Source organism: Hemiscyllium ocellatum, chromosome 31, assembly GCF_020745735.1.
Source record: "Hemiscyllium ocellatum isolate sHemOce1 chromosome 31, sHemOce1.pat.X.cur, whole genome shotgun sequence".
NCBI classification, from domain to species: domain Eukaryota; kingdom Metazoa; phylum Chordata; class Chondrichthyes; order Orectolobiformes; family Hemiscylliidae; genus Hemiscyllium; species Hemiscyllium ocellatum.
The window spans coordinates 44,740,053-44,758,384 of record NC_083431.1 but is presented as its reverse complement, the minus strand read 5'-3'; the positions used below and the strand labels follow the sequence as shown (position 1 = coordinate 44,758,384).

At 38.2% G+C, this 18,332-nt stretch overlaps 1 protein-coding gene across 4 annotated transcripts in view; it reads right to left on the bottom strand.

Moving 5' to 3' along the window:
- Positions 1–903: 903 nt before the first annotated feature.
- lrwd1 (leucine-rich repeats and WD repeat domain containing 1) overlaps positions 904–18,332 on the bottom strand; it is a 51,399-nt gene continuing 33,970 nt past the window's right edge. For 3 of the 4 annotated variants that reach the window (XM_060848146.1, XM_060848145.1, XM_060848144.1), the window contains exons 10-16: positions 17,787–17,991; positions 15,429–15,501; positions 12,853–12,993; positions 10,439–10,527; positions 9,660–9,818; positions 2,432–2,541; positions 904–1,467 (exon numbers count right to left, since the gene is read on the bottom strand). In XM_060848146.1, coding sequence (XP_060704129.1) covers positions 1,327–1,467; positions 2,432–2,541; positions 9,660–9,818; positions 10,439–10,527; positions 12,853–12,993; positions 15,429–15,501; positions 17,787–17,991 — 918 coding nt within the window. In that variant the 3' untranslated portion in view covers positions 904–1,326. The remainder of the gene's footprint in view (positions 1,468–2,431; positions 2,542–9,659; positions 9,819–10,438; positions 10,528–12,852; positions 12,994–15,428; positions 15,502–17,786; positions 17,992–18,332) is intronic. The other variant, XM_060848147.1, reaches the window with a different exon arrangement.

The following is an 18,332-nucleotide window of genomic DNA, read 5'->3' as shown; positions in this document are numbered from 1 at the left end:
CAGCAAGCCAGGCAGCATCAAGAGGTAGAAAAGTCAATGTTTCGGGTGTAACCCTTCTTCAGGGCTGGGGGTGAGTGAAAGGGGAGCTGTAGATAAAAGGGGTGGCGGTAGGGGAAGAGTTTGGGTGGGTAGAGGGGCAGGATGGTGAGGGAGGCATAGATGAACACAGGTAGAGGGTACGACCTGGTTGGTCGATGGGATGAATGAATCCAGTTGGTAGCTGCAAGGAAGGGTCGATTAGAGGAATGGAAGGGAGGGGAAAGGGCTGAAAAGAGAGTCAGGGGATGGGAAGGGAGGTTATTTGAAATTGGAGAACTCAACTTAAATCCTCCAGGTTGTAGGCTTCCCAGGTGGAAGATGTGCTCTTGCAGCCTCCTCCTGGTCTACTTCAGATTTCAACATCTGCAGTTTTTTTTGTCTCTAACTAAAGTGGTGGATCTTAGCAATCACCTTGAGTTCGATATTGTTGTTGATGATATTCAAGATTTGTTCAAATTCCAAGCACAAGAGGTGAATAAGTACTGAGGACCTGATGGAATTGGAACACTACATGATTGTAGATGAAGAGAGGAAGCAATTTCCTAACACTAATGATTCATAACCAAACAAACAATTAGCATACACTTGCAGGCTCATGGGAATCTTTCCTTGAAATATTTTTCAAGAAGTTTGAAAGGTAGCCAGACTGGTCCCTTCAACTTCAGCAACACCCTCACCAGCATCACCTTTTTCACAGTTGTTTCCCAAATTAGCTCTTCTCCACCTCTCTAGGGATAGCCTTTCTGGCATATGAGCCAGCATCAATGTTCAAAATAAATTTAAATAAAACCTTTTTAAAAAATAAGTTGTGTTGCGTGGTATGTGACATTAAATATTATGCACTAAGTCTTATGGGTACAGTAGTTTATACACATCTACAAAAGTAGAAAAATGTTGATCTGATATATTCTGACTCGCATACATTCAATTTATGATTCAGAAATGTAAACCATTTGTACATCAGTGACTGTATAATGTAACGAATTATACATTATATATTGTAAATACTTCTATGTCTATTACACAGTCTACTCTCTAACTTCACCATGAGCAGCATTGGAAGTATCTGGTTGGTATTTATTACATTGGCTCAATGACTCTTTGAACTTGTCCATCATCTTCAAAAGGCACATTTCTAATTCAGGAGCAATTCCGAATCTTGAGATAAAACATTATTTTGAGTAAAAGACTAGAGAGCTATTATAGCATCATTCAGTTGCAGTGAAAGTCAAGATAGCTGCAAATTTGGACTCTGGACATTCAGTTGTTTGCTTCCTTGCTGAAACTTTATGTTCTTTTCCAAATAACAACGATGTTTTTGTCTGTCACTGCTACAAGGTAATTACATTCTGGGTCCGTGGTTACATTATTTATCAATGTTCCTTCAATTGTTTCCCCTTGTGATTTCATGGCTGGCCACTTGAGAATCTGCATATACACAAGAATGTGAACCAAGTGAGCAAATCAACAAACTACCAAGGAGCATCAAGTAACGTTCCATTGCACATGGCAGATAAACATAGATGAACAGAAAAAGAATTTAAAACTGCTTAAAATCAGTTAGCTTTAAAGAAAAACACACAAATTAATTTTGCATTAATGTTATAGCAGTTATGCACTTTGGTAAGAAGAATAGAAGAGTAGATTATTTTCTAAATGGGGAAAGGCTTCAGAAATCTGAAGCACAAAAGGACTTGGGAGCCCTAGTTCAGGACTCTAAATAATATGCAGGTTCAGCAGGTAATTAGGAAGTCAACTACAATGTTAATATTCATTTCAAGAGGGCTGGAATACAAGAACACAGATGTACTACTGAGGCTGTATAAGGCTTTGGTCACACAGCATTTGGAATATTGAGAGCAGTTTTGGGCCTGTATTAAAGGAAGGATATGATGGAGTTGGAGGGATTCCAGAGAGTTTGCAACAATGATCCTGGAGATGATGAGTTTATCATATGAGAAGCGGTTGAGGACTCTGGGTCGGTACTGAATGGAGTTTGGAAGGATGAGGGGGAACTCATTGAAATTACAGAATACTGAAAAACCTGGATAGAGTGGACCTGGAGAAGATGTTTCCACTAGTAGGAGAGGCTAAGTTCTGAAGGCATAGATCAGTGAAGGGACATCCCTTTAGAACTGAGATGAGGAAGAATTCCTTCAGACAGACAGAGGGTTGTTAATCTATGGAACTCATTGTTGCAGAGGACTGTGGAGGCCAAGTCACTGAATGCATTGAAGACAGATATAGATAGATTCTTGATTAATAAGGGGATCAAGGATTATGGGGAAAAGGCAGGAGAATAGGATTGAGAAACATATCAGCCACGATTGAATGACAGAGCAGACTCTATGGACCAAATGGGTGAATACTACTCCTATATCTTATGATCTACCTGTGTTGGTGGAGTCTTCTTGCCAGAAGTCATTTCTTCATCAGTGATCCCATCAAGATCATACATCCAAATGTCTCCTTTCTCATCTCCACATAGGAGATAGTTTTCAACTGTGCAAAGAATACACTGTTTCATTACTGCAATGCTCCTCCTTCTGTACATATGTATTACACCATACATTGGTTAAAGAATCAATCAGGTTTAATATTTGTCAGACGTATTTGGCATTTCATAACTGACTAGACAATGAAAATAAAATTGAATTAAAAAACAGTGCACCATAAGATTACAATAAGTAAAACTGCAACTTAAACTCCATTTATTATCATAGCATAGATACTATTAGAGAACACAAGATACAACATTCATAGAGTCACATTCATACAGCACAGAGACAGACCCTTTGGTCCAACTCATCCATGCCAACCGAGTTTCCCAAACGAAATTAGTCCCACTTGCCTGCTTTTGGCCCACATCCCTCTAAGGTTTTCCAAACCTTACCTATCCAAAGGACTTATAAATGTTGTAACTGTACCTGCAACTACCACGTCCTCTGGCAGTTCATTCCACATACAAATCAGCCTCGCTGAAAAGGCTACCCCACAGATTTCTTTTAAATCTTTCTCCTCTCATCTTAAAAACATCCCCCCCTAATTTTGAACTTCCCCATCATAGGGAAAGACCTTCGCTAATCACCTTATCTATGCCTCTCATGATTTAATAAACCTTGACAAAGTCACCCCACAACCTTCAAGTCCCAACGTATCCACTCTATCCTTCTGACTCAAATCCTCCAGTCCTGGCAACATCCTGATCAATCTTTTTTGAACCCTCTCCAATATCCTTCCTATACCAGAGTGACCAGAACTGGACACAGTACTCCAAAAGAGGCCTCACCAACGTTCTGTACAACCTCAAAAGATTGGACAAACTCATACACTCAATAGTGTCAGTAATGAAGGCAAGCCTTCTTAATACCAGTCTACCTGTGGTGGAACTTACAATGAACTATGCACCTGAACTCCTAGGTCTCTCTGTTGAGCAAAGCTGCCAGAGTCTTAACATTAACTCTAAGTCCTGTCCTTGTTTATCAAAATGCAATACCTCACATTTGTCTAAATTAAACTCCACCAGCCACCCCTTAGCCCACTGGCCCAATTAATCAAGACTCCTTTGTAATCGGAGATGACCTTCTTCAATGTTGACTACACTACCAATTTTGGTACCATCTGCAAACCTACTAACCATGCCTCCTACTTTCTCATCCAAAACATTTATATAAAATGACAAAACTAAAATGAACCCAGCAACAATCCCTGCAGATTCTGAGTAATTCTATATCTTCCATATCCTTTTTCACAGTAAATACGGATGCAAAATATTCATTTAGTATCTTCCCCCTTTTTCTGTGGCTCCACACAAAGGCCACCTCGCTGATCTTTCAGGGGCCCTATTCTCTCCCTTGTTACCCTTTTGTCCTTAATATATTTGTAAAAACCCTTTGGACTCTCCTTAATTCTATTTGTCAAAGTTATCTCATGTCTCCTTTTTGCCCTCCTGATTTCCCTCTTAAGTATACTCCTATTGTCTTTATACTCTAAGGATTTACTTGATCTATCCTGTCTATGCCTTACATATATTTCCTTCTTTTTCTTAACCAAACCCTCAATTTCTTGAATCATCCAGCATTCCCTTTATCTACCAGCCTTCCCTTTCACCCTGACAGGAATACACTTTCTCTGGATTCTTGTTATCTCATTTCTGAAGACTTCCCATTTTCCAGCTGTCCTTTTACCTGCGAACATCTGCCCCCAATCAACTTTTGAAAGTTCTTGCCTAATACCATCAAAATTGGGATTTCTCCAATTTAGAACTTCAACTTTTAGATCTGATCTATCCTTTTTCATCTTTATTTTAAATCTAATAGAATTATGGTCACTGGCCCCAAAGTGCACCCCCACTGACACCTCAGTCACCTGCCCTGCCTTATTTCCCAAGAGTAGATCAAGTGTTACATCTTCTCTAGGAGGTACATCCACATACTGAATCACAAAATTGTCTCGTGCAAACTTAAATTCCTCTCTATCTAAACATTTAACACTATGGCAGTCCCAGTCAATGTTTGGAAAGTTAAAATCTCCTACCATAGCCACCCTATTATTCTTACAGATAGCTGAGATCTCCTTACAAGTTTGTTTCTCAATTTCCCTTTGACTATTAGGGGGTCTATAATATGATCACCTTATTGAGATTGTGACTTTCTTATTTCTCAGTTCTACCCAAGCAACTTCCCTGGGTGTATTTCTGGGAATATCTTCCCTCAGTACAGCTGTAATGCTATCCTTCATCAAAAACACCACTCCCTCTCCTCTCTTGCCCCCCTTTCTATGCTTCCTGTAGCATTGTATCCTGGAACATTAAGCTGCCAGTCCTGCCCATCCCTGAGCCATGTTTCTGTAATTGCTATGATATCCCAGTCCCATGTTCCTAACCATGCCCTGAGTTCCCTGTTAGGCCCCTTGCATTGAATTAAATGCAGTTTAATTTATTAGTCCTACTATGTCCCTGCCTGCCCTGACTGCCTTTGCTGTTTGAATTCATGTATTGCTGGACATCGGAGTGCATCTGGGAAAATTAACAAACAGTGAAATTCACAACTGATCTTGGAAGGAACTGTTTGGGCGAAGTCACAGCACAGAAAAAGATAAGTGGCTTGTTTTAAGTACAGAAAGTCTGCAGTAATAAGTAGAGTGGATTCTTTCATCACCACATCTCCTACCATCAAGCCAATTTTGTATCCAGTTGGCATGGTTTTCCTGAATATCGTGTGATCTAACTTTATTAATTCGTCTACCATGTAGAACCTTGTCAAAGGCTTTACTAAAAGTCCATATAGATGTCTATCACTTTGTCCTCTATCTTTTTGAACATGTCCTCAAAAAAACTCAATCAGGTTTGCGTGACAATTTCCCACACACAAAACCAGACTAACTACCCCTAATCAGTCCTTGGCTTTCCAAATACATGACGATCCTATGCATCAAAATCCTCTCCAACACGGATGTCAGATTCACTTATGTATAGTTCAGGCTTTCTTAAATAACAACAACATTAACCACCAGTGGCTGTAGATGAAATAAATATCCATGCTGTGGGCCCTGCAATTTCTTCCTTAACTTCCTAAAGCATCCTGGGATATACTTGATCAGGTCCTGAAGATTTATTCACCTTTATATTTTTTAAAGCTTCCAGCACTTCCTCTTCTGTAATGTGGGTGGTTTTCAAATTTATTTCCCAGAGCTCGGTCATCTCCATTTGTTATTTATTTACTGCTGTATTTTACGATGGAGTGTTTGCTCTGGTTTCTTTGAGAGATTGGTGGTACAGCAGCTGAGCAGTCTATGTGAATAACTTGTGAGGCTTTGGGTTTTTAAAAAAAATGTTGGAACAACAGTAGCACCCTGAGTGGGATTGGCCAAGCTCTCTCAGATCAAGGATTTTCAGTTAGCTTTCAGCAATCACTGTTGTGGGCTTGAAATGGAATCTATTCTTCCCTCCCTCAATCAGAATTAAAAGCTGAGGGTTCTCTTCCTACACTGCTGGATTGAAGTGAGACAAAAAAATCGGTTTTCTGAATTTGCTCCTTTTGCCATAAGGACATGTTTGTGGGATGCTACTATATTGGAACATATAGGCATCTGGATGGGTATATGAATAGGAAGAGTTGAGAGGGGTATGGGCCAAGTGCTGGCAAATGGGACTGACTATTAATTTAGGATATCTGGTCAGCATGGATGAGTTGGACCAAAGGGTCTGTTTCCGTGCTATACATCGCTATGATTCTAATTAGTTATAGTTACTGTTTTTATTACTCTTCAGTTTTCCAGTAGAGTTGTTACTTGAAGATTTTCTTTTTGTTGTATTTTAACCATCGTGCTTGACCAGTCAAATTGCATCTGGAACACAGCACTTCACATTTGCCTTTAAATGTAAGAAAATGTTAGGGTCGAGGCTACCTTCTTAAAATATTTTGGAGGGTGCCTGGTCTTGTCCATAACAGGTTCCACACATAGATAACCTCATTGATCTTTAAGGGACTGTTTTGTTCCTAGTTGTTCTTTTGCTCTTAATGTACTTGTAGAATCTCTTTGGATTATCATTAGCCTTATCTGCCAAGGCCATCTTCTGATTTCCCATTTAAGAATGCCCCTACTGCCCTTCTGTTCTTCAAGAAATTCACTTGATCCCACTTATTTACACCAAATATGCGACTCCTTATGTTCTAAACACATTCTATTATGTCATTTAGTAGCAGTAGATTAAGCATGTACATCATTAGCCCTTGATATATCATCAGAAAACTAATTTTAAAAAAATAAGTCATCCACAAGGAAAGAATTAGGATTGGATTCATCTGCCTATTTTACATATTGCATAATTTTACTTTCATTCAATAGGAGGTCAAGACAGAGTATAAACTGGATTGTCAATCCTTAACAGCTTCCTGAAACAAAAACAGAAATTGCTGGAGAAACTCAGCAGGTCTGGAAGCATTCCTGGAGAGAAAGCACAGTCAACATTTTGAGTGCAATGACTCTTCTTCAGAACTGGGCCTGAAACGTTGCCAGACCTGCCGAGTTTCTCTAGCAATTTGTTTCTGTTTCAGATTTTCAGCATTCACAGTTCTTCATTTTTTGTTTAAAGTTTCCTGTCTGACACACAAAGTTAAAATGCCCACATCATACCTCTATTCCTTAATCCATAACAACATCTCAAAGTAGCTATATTTTGGGAATCAAAGGATAGATTTCTAAGCACCTCAATGCAGTACATGCAAACGATTTCTAAAATGGTTGCAAGATACTGTTGATTCATTTTTAATAATGAATAATCTTATCTGACATTTTTTGCAACAGACAATCTTTAAAAATAATTTTTCAATGATTCCTTTCCATCTTAAAAGAAAATTTTCCTATAGTCAAAGAATCAAGGCACAGAATCTGCTGACACTTTCTAAAAGAGTTAACCTTGGTTGAGTGATAGCAGATTGACCTTAAATTAAAGAGTCAAGAGTTCAATCGCTACTCCAGAGGTCTGTGCACACAATCTAATTTGGTACCAGTGTTGTATGAAGAACTATTCAAAGAAATATCTATGGTAGCAATGACGTGGAGGTGCTGGTGTTGGACTGGGGTAGACAAATTTAAAAATCACACAACACCAGGTTATAGTCCAACTGGTTTATTTGAAAGTATTAGCTTTCGGAGCACTGCTCCTTCACCAGGTAGCTGAGGAGTAGGATCACAAGACAGAACATATAGCAAAAGATCAGCGCCATGCAACTGAAACAATATATTGAACAAACCTAGATTGCTGTTAAGTATTTCATCTTAGCTCAGACAATGGTATGAGGTTACAGTCTGTCTGTATCTAAGCTTGAGTCAGACTGGTTCTGTTTCCAAAGTAGGAATTTATAAAACGTAACATGCATTGACTGCCACAGACTGTGCACTTTTTAAATGGAAATTTACCCCATAGACGTATGCATGAGAGAGGGAGGGGGAGAAAAAAAAAAGAGTGCGAGAGTGTGTCTGAGTTGATTTGTCACCTTTTTATAAAATCTTAAATCATTAGATTAGATTAGATCACTTAGTATGGAAACAGGCCCTTCGGCCCAACAAGTCCACACCGACCCGCCGAAGCGCAACCCACCCATACCCCTACATATACCCCTTACCGAACACTACGGGCAATTTAGCATGGCCAATTCACCTGACCCGCACATCTTTGGACTGTGGGAGGAAACCAGAACACCCGGAGGAAACCCACACAGACACGGGGAGAACGTGCAAACTCCACACAGTCAGTCGCCTGAGGTGGGAATTGAACCTGGATCTCTGGCGCTGTGAGACAGCAGTGCTAACCACTGTGCCACCCTATCTGGAGAATGTGACTTAAAAGTAGTTCTGGGATTTACATATTAGTGAACCAAAACCTATAACCCATCCTAAAAGGATGAAAGACTAAACAGCAATCTAGGTTTCTTCAATATATTGTATTAGTTGCACAACACTGCGATATTTTGCTATAAATTCTGCCTCATGATCCTGCTTTACAGCTACCTGATGAAGGAGCAGTGCTCCGAAAGCTAGTACTTCCAAAGAAACTTATTGGACTATAACCTGATGTTGAGATTTTTAACTTTATTCAAAGGTGAGCAGTGAAATTCCTGTGATGTTTTGACTGGACAATCATTTGCAAAAAGCTGATTACTGCTTACATATCTCATAAGATGATCTCTGCAATGTTTCTAGTACAAATCTCATTCACATATGTTATCAGTGGATCTGATTTGGTTTGACTGGATTGCATGCCTGCTGAGTCAGCAATCCAATTTCTACCTTTTGTCAGCATTACTCAGGTGATAGCATTTTCATTTTTGATTCACAAGATTACAGAGATGTAAAACTCTCCAAGGCTGGAGGACAAAATTTACGCTGAAACTCCAACTAAAACCAAGAACATGCTGAACTATCAGAGATGCTATCTTTTAGATGGGATATTAAACTACGGCCCGCATCTATTAATAATTTTAATCGTAGTCAAGGATTAATTATAAAGACATCTCAAGACGAGACTTCCAGAGTCTTTTTATAATGGCAATTAACAACTTGTATTCATCAGGAATTTATTCCTATACTGAATTGGAAGATCGCTCATTCTACTTGCAAAGGATAGTCTATTGAAGACCTTAACTACATCACATGGATTCAAGAACAGTGTTTTACTTCATGACTAGCATTCATTGTGATGAAACAGAAATTTCAAAAAGTAATGTTCTCAAGGTGTCTCTAACCAGTCATAGTAATAGCTAAAACACCAATAAAGTCTGATACTAATTAACTCATTTATAACTATAAATGTTGTCTGCACAATGCTCAGTGTACTTTGGGGGGGGGGGGGGGGGGGGGGGAAACATTTGTGAAGCATTTGATATATTGCAATGTGATTCCATATTATTGAGGTTTGTGTAATAATTGGGGGGGGGGGGGGGGATACAATTTCTCCTTGAAATAAAAACTTCAATATCCTTCAAAAACAGCATACTATTGATCACAAGATATTTTTGCATTGCCCTGGGAGAAGGAATAGAAGCACAAATATTTGTGATTTAGAAAAACAAGGATTTTATTAAAGTCTCCTTCCTCCAGAGACTTTGTGCACTAACCTGGAGAAACAGTGAGAGCGATATAAACTTCTTCTGTATTTGACCATTCCACCTCTCTCAGAATTACTGCATGAATCTTTGTTTGACGTTTATTCCATCTTTTTAAAGTTTGACTCCAGCTCCATAGGTATATAGAGCCTTGCTTGATACCTTTGGAAGCTGTGCAATGACAAAATATTTAAGTACAGCAGCTTCAATAATCTAAAAGATTTAACTATTGCTCAGCATAAACACCAGTTACAAGTTAAACAAAATATAAATAATTTAAATTGATATTTTAGGAATGAGTTTTAATAGTGGTAAGTTTTGCCATTAAAAAGTGCTTGAACACTTCAATCGGAGAAACACTTTTACCTTTGACTCAATTACAGGTTATGCAACAGCTTCATCAGTGGCATCGGAGGTTTGAAAAATAGCCATTTATTTATTTATGTAAATTTGGCTTCAAATGTAAGCTTCTAAAAACTGCACTGTCGAACAGTGTGTTTTAGGTTGATTATGCCATATAGTGACTATACGTAAGAAAATGTAACTTCATGCTGGAAACCTAAGCAAGGAGCTGGACAACCAACCAAAACTACCCAAATTCAATTTATTTAGGAAATAAATTTTGATCCCATTGTAATGTTGCATTGCTTATGAACTTTAGTCACAGATGCAACATGAACTTGGTAAACTAACTTAAATTTACTACATTAGACTAATTTAAATAAATGTAATCTCAGATTTAAGTGGCTTTCAGCATTCTTATAATTTCCATTAAATTATAGCATACTTACCTACAAGATCATCATTGCAGAATGCCAATGAATCAGGATTACCACTTTCTTTATTGCAGACTGGGAACAGAAATTCCATCTTAATATTTCTAATAGTATAGGAGAATAGCAATATGTTATTTTCATAATGAAGCACTCCATTCAGCAGCATATGAAAAATGCACTTCATTTCAATATCAGATCAATAATCTGCAATTTCTGGTCTTCTCATCAGCCACTCAATATTATCAGAGTAAAAATCAAATTAGTAACAAGGAAAATTAGCCTCAAGAAAATGTTATTTCTGGCTTCCAGCAATTTGCTTTCGTTATACAGAATTAATGTGGTTGTAAGCAAAGAAATTGGAGAGAATTTTAATTTGAAATGAAACTTTTGTTTGGTTTTCAAACTTTTGGATACATTACAGCTGTTGCAAAAGTTGCTTGACTTTGATCACTTGACAAATGTCTAGCATGGGTCACTAGAACAAGAGAAAACTTAAAAAGTAATATTTACATAAAATATTGCAAATTTGATACTTTCTTATTCATAGCCAACACTTTATTTTTTTTTTGGAAATTGCTATTGGTAATAAACATTTGATTGAAGATTGTAAACTAAAAGGAGCCAATTTTAGGGTTTTATGATCAGCTTGAATCTCACGTGCAAACCATATTCATTTCTCTACTACTCCATATAGAAAATGCAGGAAGGGGGTCTCTTTATCCTAACCACTGCATTCATGTTTCATATGATCAGTAGTGATAAGGTAATCAAAACCTTTTTTGCTTATTTGTACAATTATTCACAACTCCAGACAAACTCAAATGTGTTGAGGTTGGCATCATAGGAAGCTTCAAAGTAATGTGGCAATCAGGAAAATTTTACTGTGACAAGGTGGAAATGTCATTTCGAAGCTCAAAACATAAGTCTATAACAGTTGCCTTTGCCAAGTGAATTCATAGTTAGTCGGCCAAAATAATGAGAAAAAAACTTCAGAATCAGGTCTGATGGCAAATAATAGTGCAGTCAGAATGTGGATCCCTTTTAAAGGCTTCCAAAATTTGGATGGAACTGCATGAGCAATCTGTGTAAGGCCTCTGTTACTCTACAGCATCACCTCCATGTGTCAGCACTGGAAGTGGATGCAGTGAAGTGGCCACATGATCTTTAATATTCCTGTGAGTATACAAGAGGTTTGTGTTACAGGTGCCTTTACAACAGATACCACAGCTTGACATCCTTTGCTTTTCCTAACCTTAACCCTAACCATAGCCTCTGAAAACAAGAAGCCCCCATGGTCATTCTCAGTTATGTCTATTAGGTCCATTCAATTAAGCATCCACCTGTCATAGTACCACCAGGAATGCTGGTGCAACTTCCTTTGGTGAGACAAACTTCCATCAACATCTGTTGTTGCCTCTTTTTGCCTAATAGAGGGTTAAGTACCAGCAGGAGACAGGAGTGTACTTCGCCAGCAACCTCATCTTCATGTATCTCTCTGCAGCATCACCAATTACTCTGGAAGCTTCAAATTGGGCAAGAAACATTTACCTTTTTGTCCAACAATAAATAACAGCTTGTGAATAGCATTAGCTAGAATATTTTAATATTAGGGAAGTAGCCTTAGTCCCAGAGGCTGCTGTCACAGTAGGGACACACAACTGGTGATGAGCTTAATCTGAGGATCATTACAAATTGGGGTAAAGGGTGAGATTAAGAAGGCAGGGCCTCCAGTCTGATGTCAGTCAGTGTGGGAATAGAATTTGTGCTGCAGTACTGAGAAAAAGCAAGTAATGGCAATCTCAACAGTAAGTTTTTAAAATTACATTTACAATCACAACATAATAATTGAATTTGGAATTCAATTAAGAGCATAATTAGGAACATGAAATTTCCTTCAATATTAGCAAAAGAATTCCAAATTAATCACTTATGTTGAAGGAATGCACAACAATAAATCAATTACTTAAATTTACATTTGGCCCATCTTAAAGCGATTAATAGCAATTAGAACTCAACAGGTAAGTAATGGGTGAGTAGTTACAGGAGATAAACAAGTACAGAAACAAAACAGCCTTTCAGGAGGCACTTGAAGGTGAGACAGAAGTACCAAGGCTGAGTGGTTTCAGAAGAGATTTCCAAATTGCAGGTATGTGTGTTGGAGTGTGGAGATGGTGTGAGAGTAGTGGGTGTGTGAGGAGAGAGTGTGTGTATTCTCAGTGCAGACCCATTACACACAACATTGGAAAACCATTCTGGAAGATGCAGGGACAAAGATAGAAGAAACTGCAGAATTATTGGAGGCATCTGAATAAGGAGGATCACTGGCACCCACAAGATTACACTTAGTAAAGGCCAGAAGTTTCAGGAGAGATACTACATATTCATCAGAAATTCCATTAAATATTAAAAGACAAAATAAACTACCTCACCTTTTGCTGTCATAGTTAGTTAATGAGATATCCCAGGCAAAGCATCCACCTTCACAGGCAGCCACAAGGTATTGATCAGGGAAGGTTGGAACAAGACTCATCTTCAAAGGGGTTGAACAAACTTTCAAAACCAGCAACCGACTAGGAGCACAGAAAGATCACTGGAGTTAGTCACAGCAATTACAAGTCCCTCTGTTCCCAAAGAAAGAAAGGAAAAAGTCCTTAAAAATAAAACTCCTCTGGAACTTGGCACAGTTGCGAATCCATTAGTGCAGGGTTTCAAAAAACTGAGTTATGACACTCTGGAAGCTTTTGGGGTTGCAACCTGCAAAGCATCAATGGCAATCAGGGAGCTTGGTCTGTCTTGACAGTTGCAAAGCCCATTTACAGGTTTGGTTTCTTCCTATTGGTCAGCACAGTTTCATTGTCTGCTCTCGGTGGTTTAATCACTGCCACCACCACAGCCTTTAAAAAGGTGGATCTTCACCTTTCCTCAGGGTAAAACCAATAGTTTTATAGCACTGCGTAACAAAGCAGGACTCCTTCCAAACCCAACTCAAAAATTCCCTTTCCCCTCTCTGCACAATTTTCACTCCAGTGTCATATGCAATTTGAAACATCAAAATGGACCCACATCAGGAGGAAGTCCAGAAACACTATTTGTGATTCTGTGCGCTTCTATCAATGCTGTAGAATATGTGCTGATCATTCCTTTTCTAATTATATTACTCAGACTAGATAGTATGTTTAATATACGATATAATAATCCAATTGATGATATATGCAAAATAATTTTAAATTCATAATGAAGGAGCACATTTATATGGAATTAACATTTTATTTCAAAAACCTTTAAACAGACATGATTAAAGGTTTTACATGAAACTTTAAGCTGGCTTTAGTGCTGCCCATCATGGTGGGAGGTTCGCTACTTCAGACTCCTGATTAAGCAGGATGTCAGATGTAGCAGGGAAACATTGAATGAGCCAACTGGCATCCATTACCCTAGAGTCCACCATATAAAATGGTGACTCAGGGATTAAAATGGGAACCACATAGCTTTCTCACATCCCGAGGGGGCCCCGAGCAAATCAAACTGGGTACGACAGGGGGACTCCCGCTTGAGGGGCTCTTGTTATCAGAGAATCTGCTTCTAACAGAGGGGCCTGATAATTGTCAAAGTGCTAACCATTAAAAGCTAACATTTTCCCCATGATCCTCCTTTCAATTCTCCTAGAACCCTCCATCTTTGGTCTGTGGTCCCACAATGATCCAGGTTCAGGTCCAGGGCAAGGGCTGGTAGCAGCCATCAGTCCTGCTTTGTTGATGACACGAAGAGCTGCAGATCTTGGATTGGCCAGCACTTCTCAGCAGGGGAGACTTGCCAAACAAAGATCTTCAATCACAGGGAAGACCAATTGGTGACCACTCAATTGCCAAAAGGTTCAATCAGGTGTCCCTCCCTGTATTCTGATTTGTATTAGCATTTAACTAAAGCCCAAGTAATTCTGCCAGGATTTCCAACAGTGCTTCATAACTACTGAATACTCATCTCGTACACGATGCATGGTACTCAATTTTAAAAAGCGTCAGAAAAAAGTCTCTATTTAGCCTTAGGTTGTAGATGACAAATGTTTTGCATGTTACAGCTGACATGATGCTGTTACACAAGATTTGTGACACGTAATATCTGGTATTTTAGTGAGATTGAACATGGCAAAATATTGCATGAATTTGAATATTTAGCCATTGAATAGTCCATGGGACTTTGCAGTTCCCTCAGCTCCAAAGATGTACTTTGCCAGTTGAGTAGTGGACATGTTTTTTAAAAAAATTATTTTCAATTTTAACTTCATTTAGTTAAGTTTTTCTCTATTTCCTATTCCTGGTAATATTTTTCAATTTTTGGCTTAACTCCACATATGTCAGACCTCTTAAAACACTCTTAATTGTATTTTTCTTTCAGATATTTCAAATTTACTTATTCCAGTTCAATTTTTTAAATACAATATTTCTTCTCCTTTTTAATATCACTTGTTGCTCTCTTCGCCAGATAGATATGCTACAGCTAGTTGCACAGATCACAGATGCACAGTTGTTACTGCCTGACCCCAATCTGTTGTTGGCTGAGAAAGATTAGAGGGGGCACTGTTCAACACTCTGACAGCCTATCCCACCAATGGCACACAGGTGACCTCCCAGCAAGTTGCTTTCTACCTCAACTGCCTGGTCTGAAAGTTCACCTCATTGACTTGTTCCTTATTCTGTCAAGGGTTAATGAACTGCAGCCTGACAATGCCACAAATCCTCAGTGCAGCACAGTATCTGCAAACTTGCCTACAATTACAATTTTGATGCAACTGATTAATGAAAAATCCATGGGAAGGCCATTCAAGCACAACTCATCATCAAGCTACCTACTCGATTAAAACATAATTCTATGCCACCTTCAAGTCAAACGTTTGTAAAAGGTGATTTTTGTGGACTCAGTGCCCTTTGATACAGTAATGGATGAGCAAATGAAGTTGTTTAAAAATGCTGTTTCTATTCACTTAGTAAATCTGCACTGCATTTACCTCACACTGAAGTTATAGTCATTATCTGGAACACCAATATCCCATAAGATGATGGTTTTATCGTAGGATCCAGCTGGTTAAAGGAAATGAATTACAGCATTACAATCTAACAACATAAAGGCAGGTGAGGAAGGTACTCCTAAATCATATCTACTTGAACTGAACAGGTGACTTTTATGACCCTGTTGTTACAATTAACTAGTGAACAGTAACTGTATATTGTAGTGCGGACTGATCTGGTGCACTGTGATTCTAATATTAAGTTAAACTGAGTTGCAAGGGATTTTAAAAAATTATAAAATTCAACAAGTCAGTAAGTGCATGCCAAGAACTCACTAAAATGGAAACTGTTTATGAAGGAGTGTCTCAGGTTCCACTCAGTGAAGGTCAGTGTCAAAGAAGGGGCATTTCAATCAATTAGACATTCTTCACATCATTATTCAACTGGTATTGTTTTATAAACTACAACTGATAGTAATCATTCTTCTCCTTTCACCTAAAGTGAGTGCCTCTTTAGTAAACTGATAAGGACAAAAGGGAAAGATGAAAATTCCCAATTAAATAGATAGGATCTATTTCTAATCATGATCTCAACAAGTACCAATATTCCAGAAATGTTAATAGGGAGATCATCTACAACCTCTATTCCCCACACAAGTATTCAAGCAGGAGTCTTTGCACGAAAAATACTTGGTTAATGATCAGTTCAACTGCTATAAAATGAAAAGAAAGAAAGAAAGAAAGAAAGAATGTCCTTACATGGACAACAATATAAAAAGCTGAAGTGAACATTACGATGGGAATGCTGAGAGAGGGAGTGTGAACATTGTCAGAGAATTGTGAAGGAGGGAGTAGGAACATGGGGGGAATGGAGGAAATGTGAACATTGGTGTGAAAGTATGATATTGTTAGAATTGCAGTGGGATCAGAGTGAACACTATTGAGGAGCAAGGAAATAGGGAAGTTAAACATTGCTGGATGTGTGGAAGGTGCTAGAAATTGTAGGAGGGTGAGAGAAAAGAGATTGGAGTTGTGTTGGGGTAGGTGAACAGTGGAGAGGGAGGAAGAGTGTATACACAGTGTGTGTGATGGGGAAGGGAGAGTCAGCTGCGAGTGAGCTATTCCAGGTAAGGGACATGGGGGCCAAGATGACCTGTGCAAGCAGGAAGGGTGGGTGGGTGGGGTGGGGGAGTGGATGAGACTTTCAGGAGAGACAGCTCCTTTAAAAACTTTATAGGTCAATGAATGAAGACAAACCTTAAGAAGGTGCCTTCAGTTCATTTTGAGAATGGGAACATGGCTTTTTTTCCTGGTATGTTTTACCCCCAGGTCTGTGTGACTGCCCATTGCTGGATCAAAATGGGAGCCTTCATTGAAGGTTCATAGGTTCCAGTGTAAAAAGGCAGTGTAGAAGTTATTTAATATTTCTGTTAGCAATTGATGCTGCCACACTGCTGCTGACTATAAAGATCAAGTAGAGGATTAAGTCAATAATCCTGGTGGCAATATTTTTAAGAACATTATGCTTGGGAAGATGACAGAGGAAATGCCGTCTAGAATTAATTAGGAGTTCTCCCCAAATCCATATCTTCCTGATCTGACAGAGGATACCAATTTAAATGGTACTGGTTCTGGGAAATGAAGTAGAACAAAATAAACCAGTTAAAAATAAAAAAAAACAGATAATGAAGAGTCAAAGGTAAGAATATTGAACCTGAAAAGAAGAAAGTTCAGGGTAATGAGCAATTTGATGCAAACTAAAAGGATGTTAAGGAAAGCTGGTTTGGCCAATGAAACAGTGAAAAATATCCTACTGATAAGCAGCCTGCATTCTTTCAGCTTTTGGAACAACCTGCTTTTTGACAGGAAGAATTAGGATAGGCCCTTAATTGGCAGCCACTTGCCATGGACTTTCCTGCCCAGAACTTCATTCTATTTAATATTCATTGGTTATAGTACACCATAGATAAACCTTAGCATGAAAACATTATGAAGCAAGAAGGGATAAGGAGATTAAATTTCCACTGGAACAGAAGATCAAGAGGATTTTTTTTTAAAATTCTGAATGGTTAATAATAAGACCTAATCAGTTTCAAACTATTAGAATGAGTTTAAAAAACGGTCTTAAGTGTTGATGTGAATGGCTATGCTATAAATCTCTACAATCCAATATACATGAGCTTTAAGTATAACTTAGAGTAATTAACAAAATCTCCTAAACTAACTAAATATAACAGTACAATTAATGTTTTCTCTCCTTCAAATTATATTTTTTTAAAAAATAAACTTAACTCACTCTCCTTTGTCAGCCCAAGAAAGAGATGTTAAAGTACATCCCATAGAAAATTCAATACTTACTAAAGAGGAACGTTTCATGTTTTGGAGAAAAGTAGAGAATCGAGATCGCTTTTTTGTGAGCCTTTATCATCCCATAGCAGTAACTCACTTTTACATGCATCAGCTTTACAACACCCATCTTTCCACCTGCAGCTAACACGTTGAATTTTCTTTTCTGATTCTTATCAAACACAGTTAAGGTTGTCCAAGCAAGGGAAAAGAATTCCTGAGCAAAATAAAACAATTAGAATCTTATCACTGAAACTGTATTATTGCTACACTAATCCTAGTGGATGACCATTACCAGTCCCTGATTACAGATGAAAAAGAAAACTTTCTGGCACAGAAACAAACTTAGTGACTAGCAAAGTAGTGTTTCACATCTTAATGTTATACAATGTATTTTGTTTCATGCATATCATAATTATTGTCCAAAATCCCAGTCTGCACACTTATAAATATTTATACTAAATGCATATTTTGTATAAGAAACAAGTAAGAATCTTTTAATACCCCAAGTCATCGGTTTAAGTATTTTCCCTAAGTTTATAATATACATCATGTTTG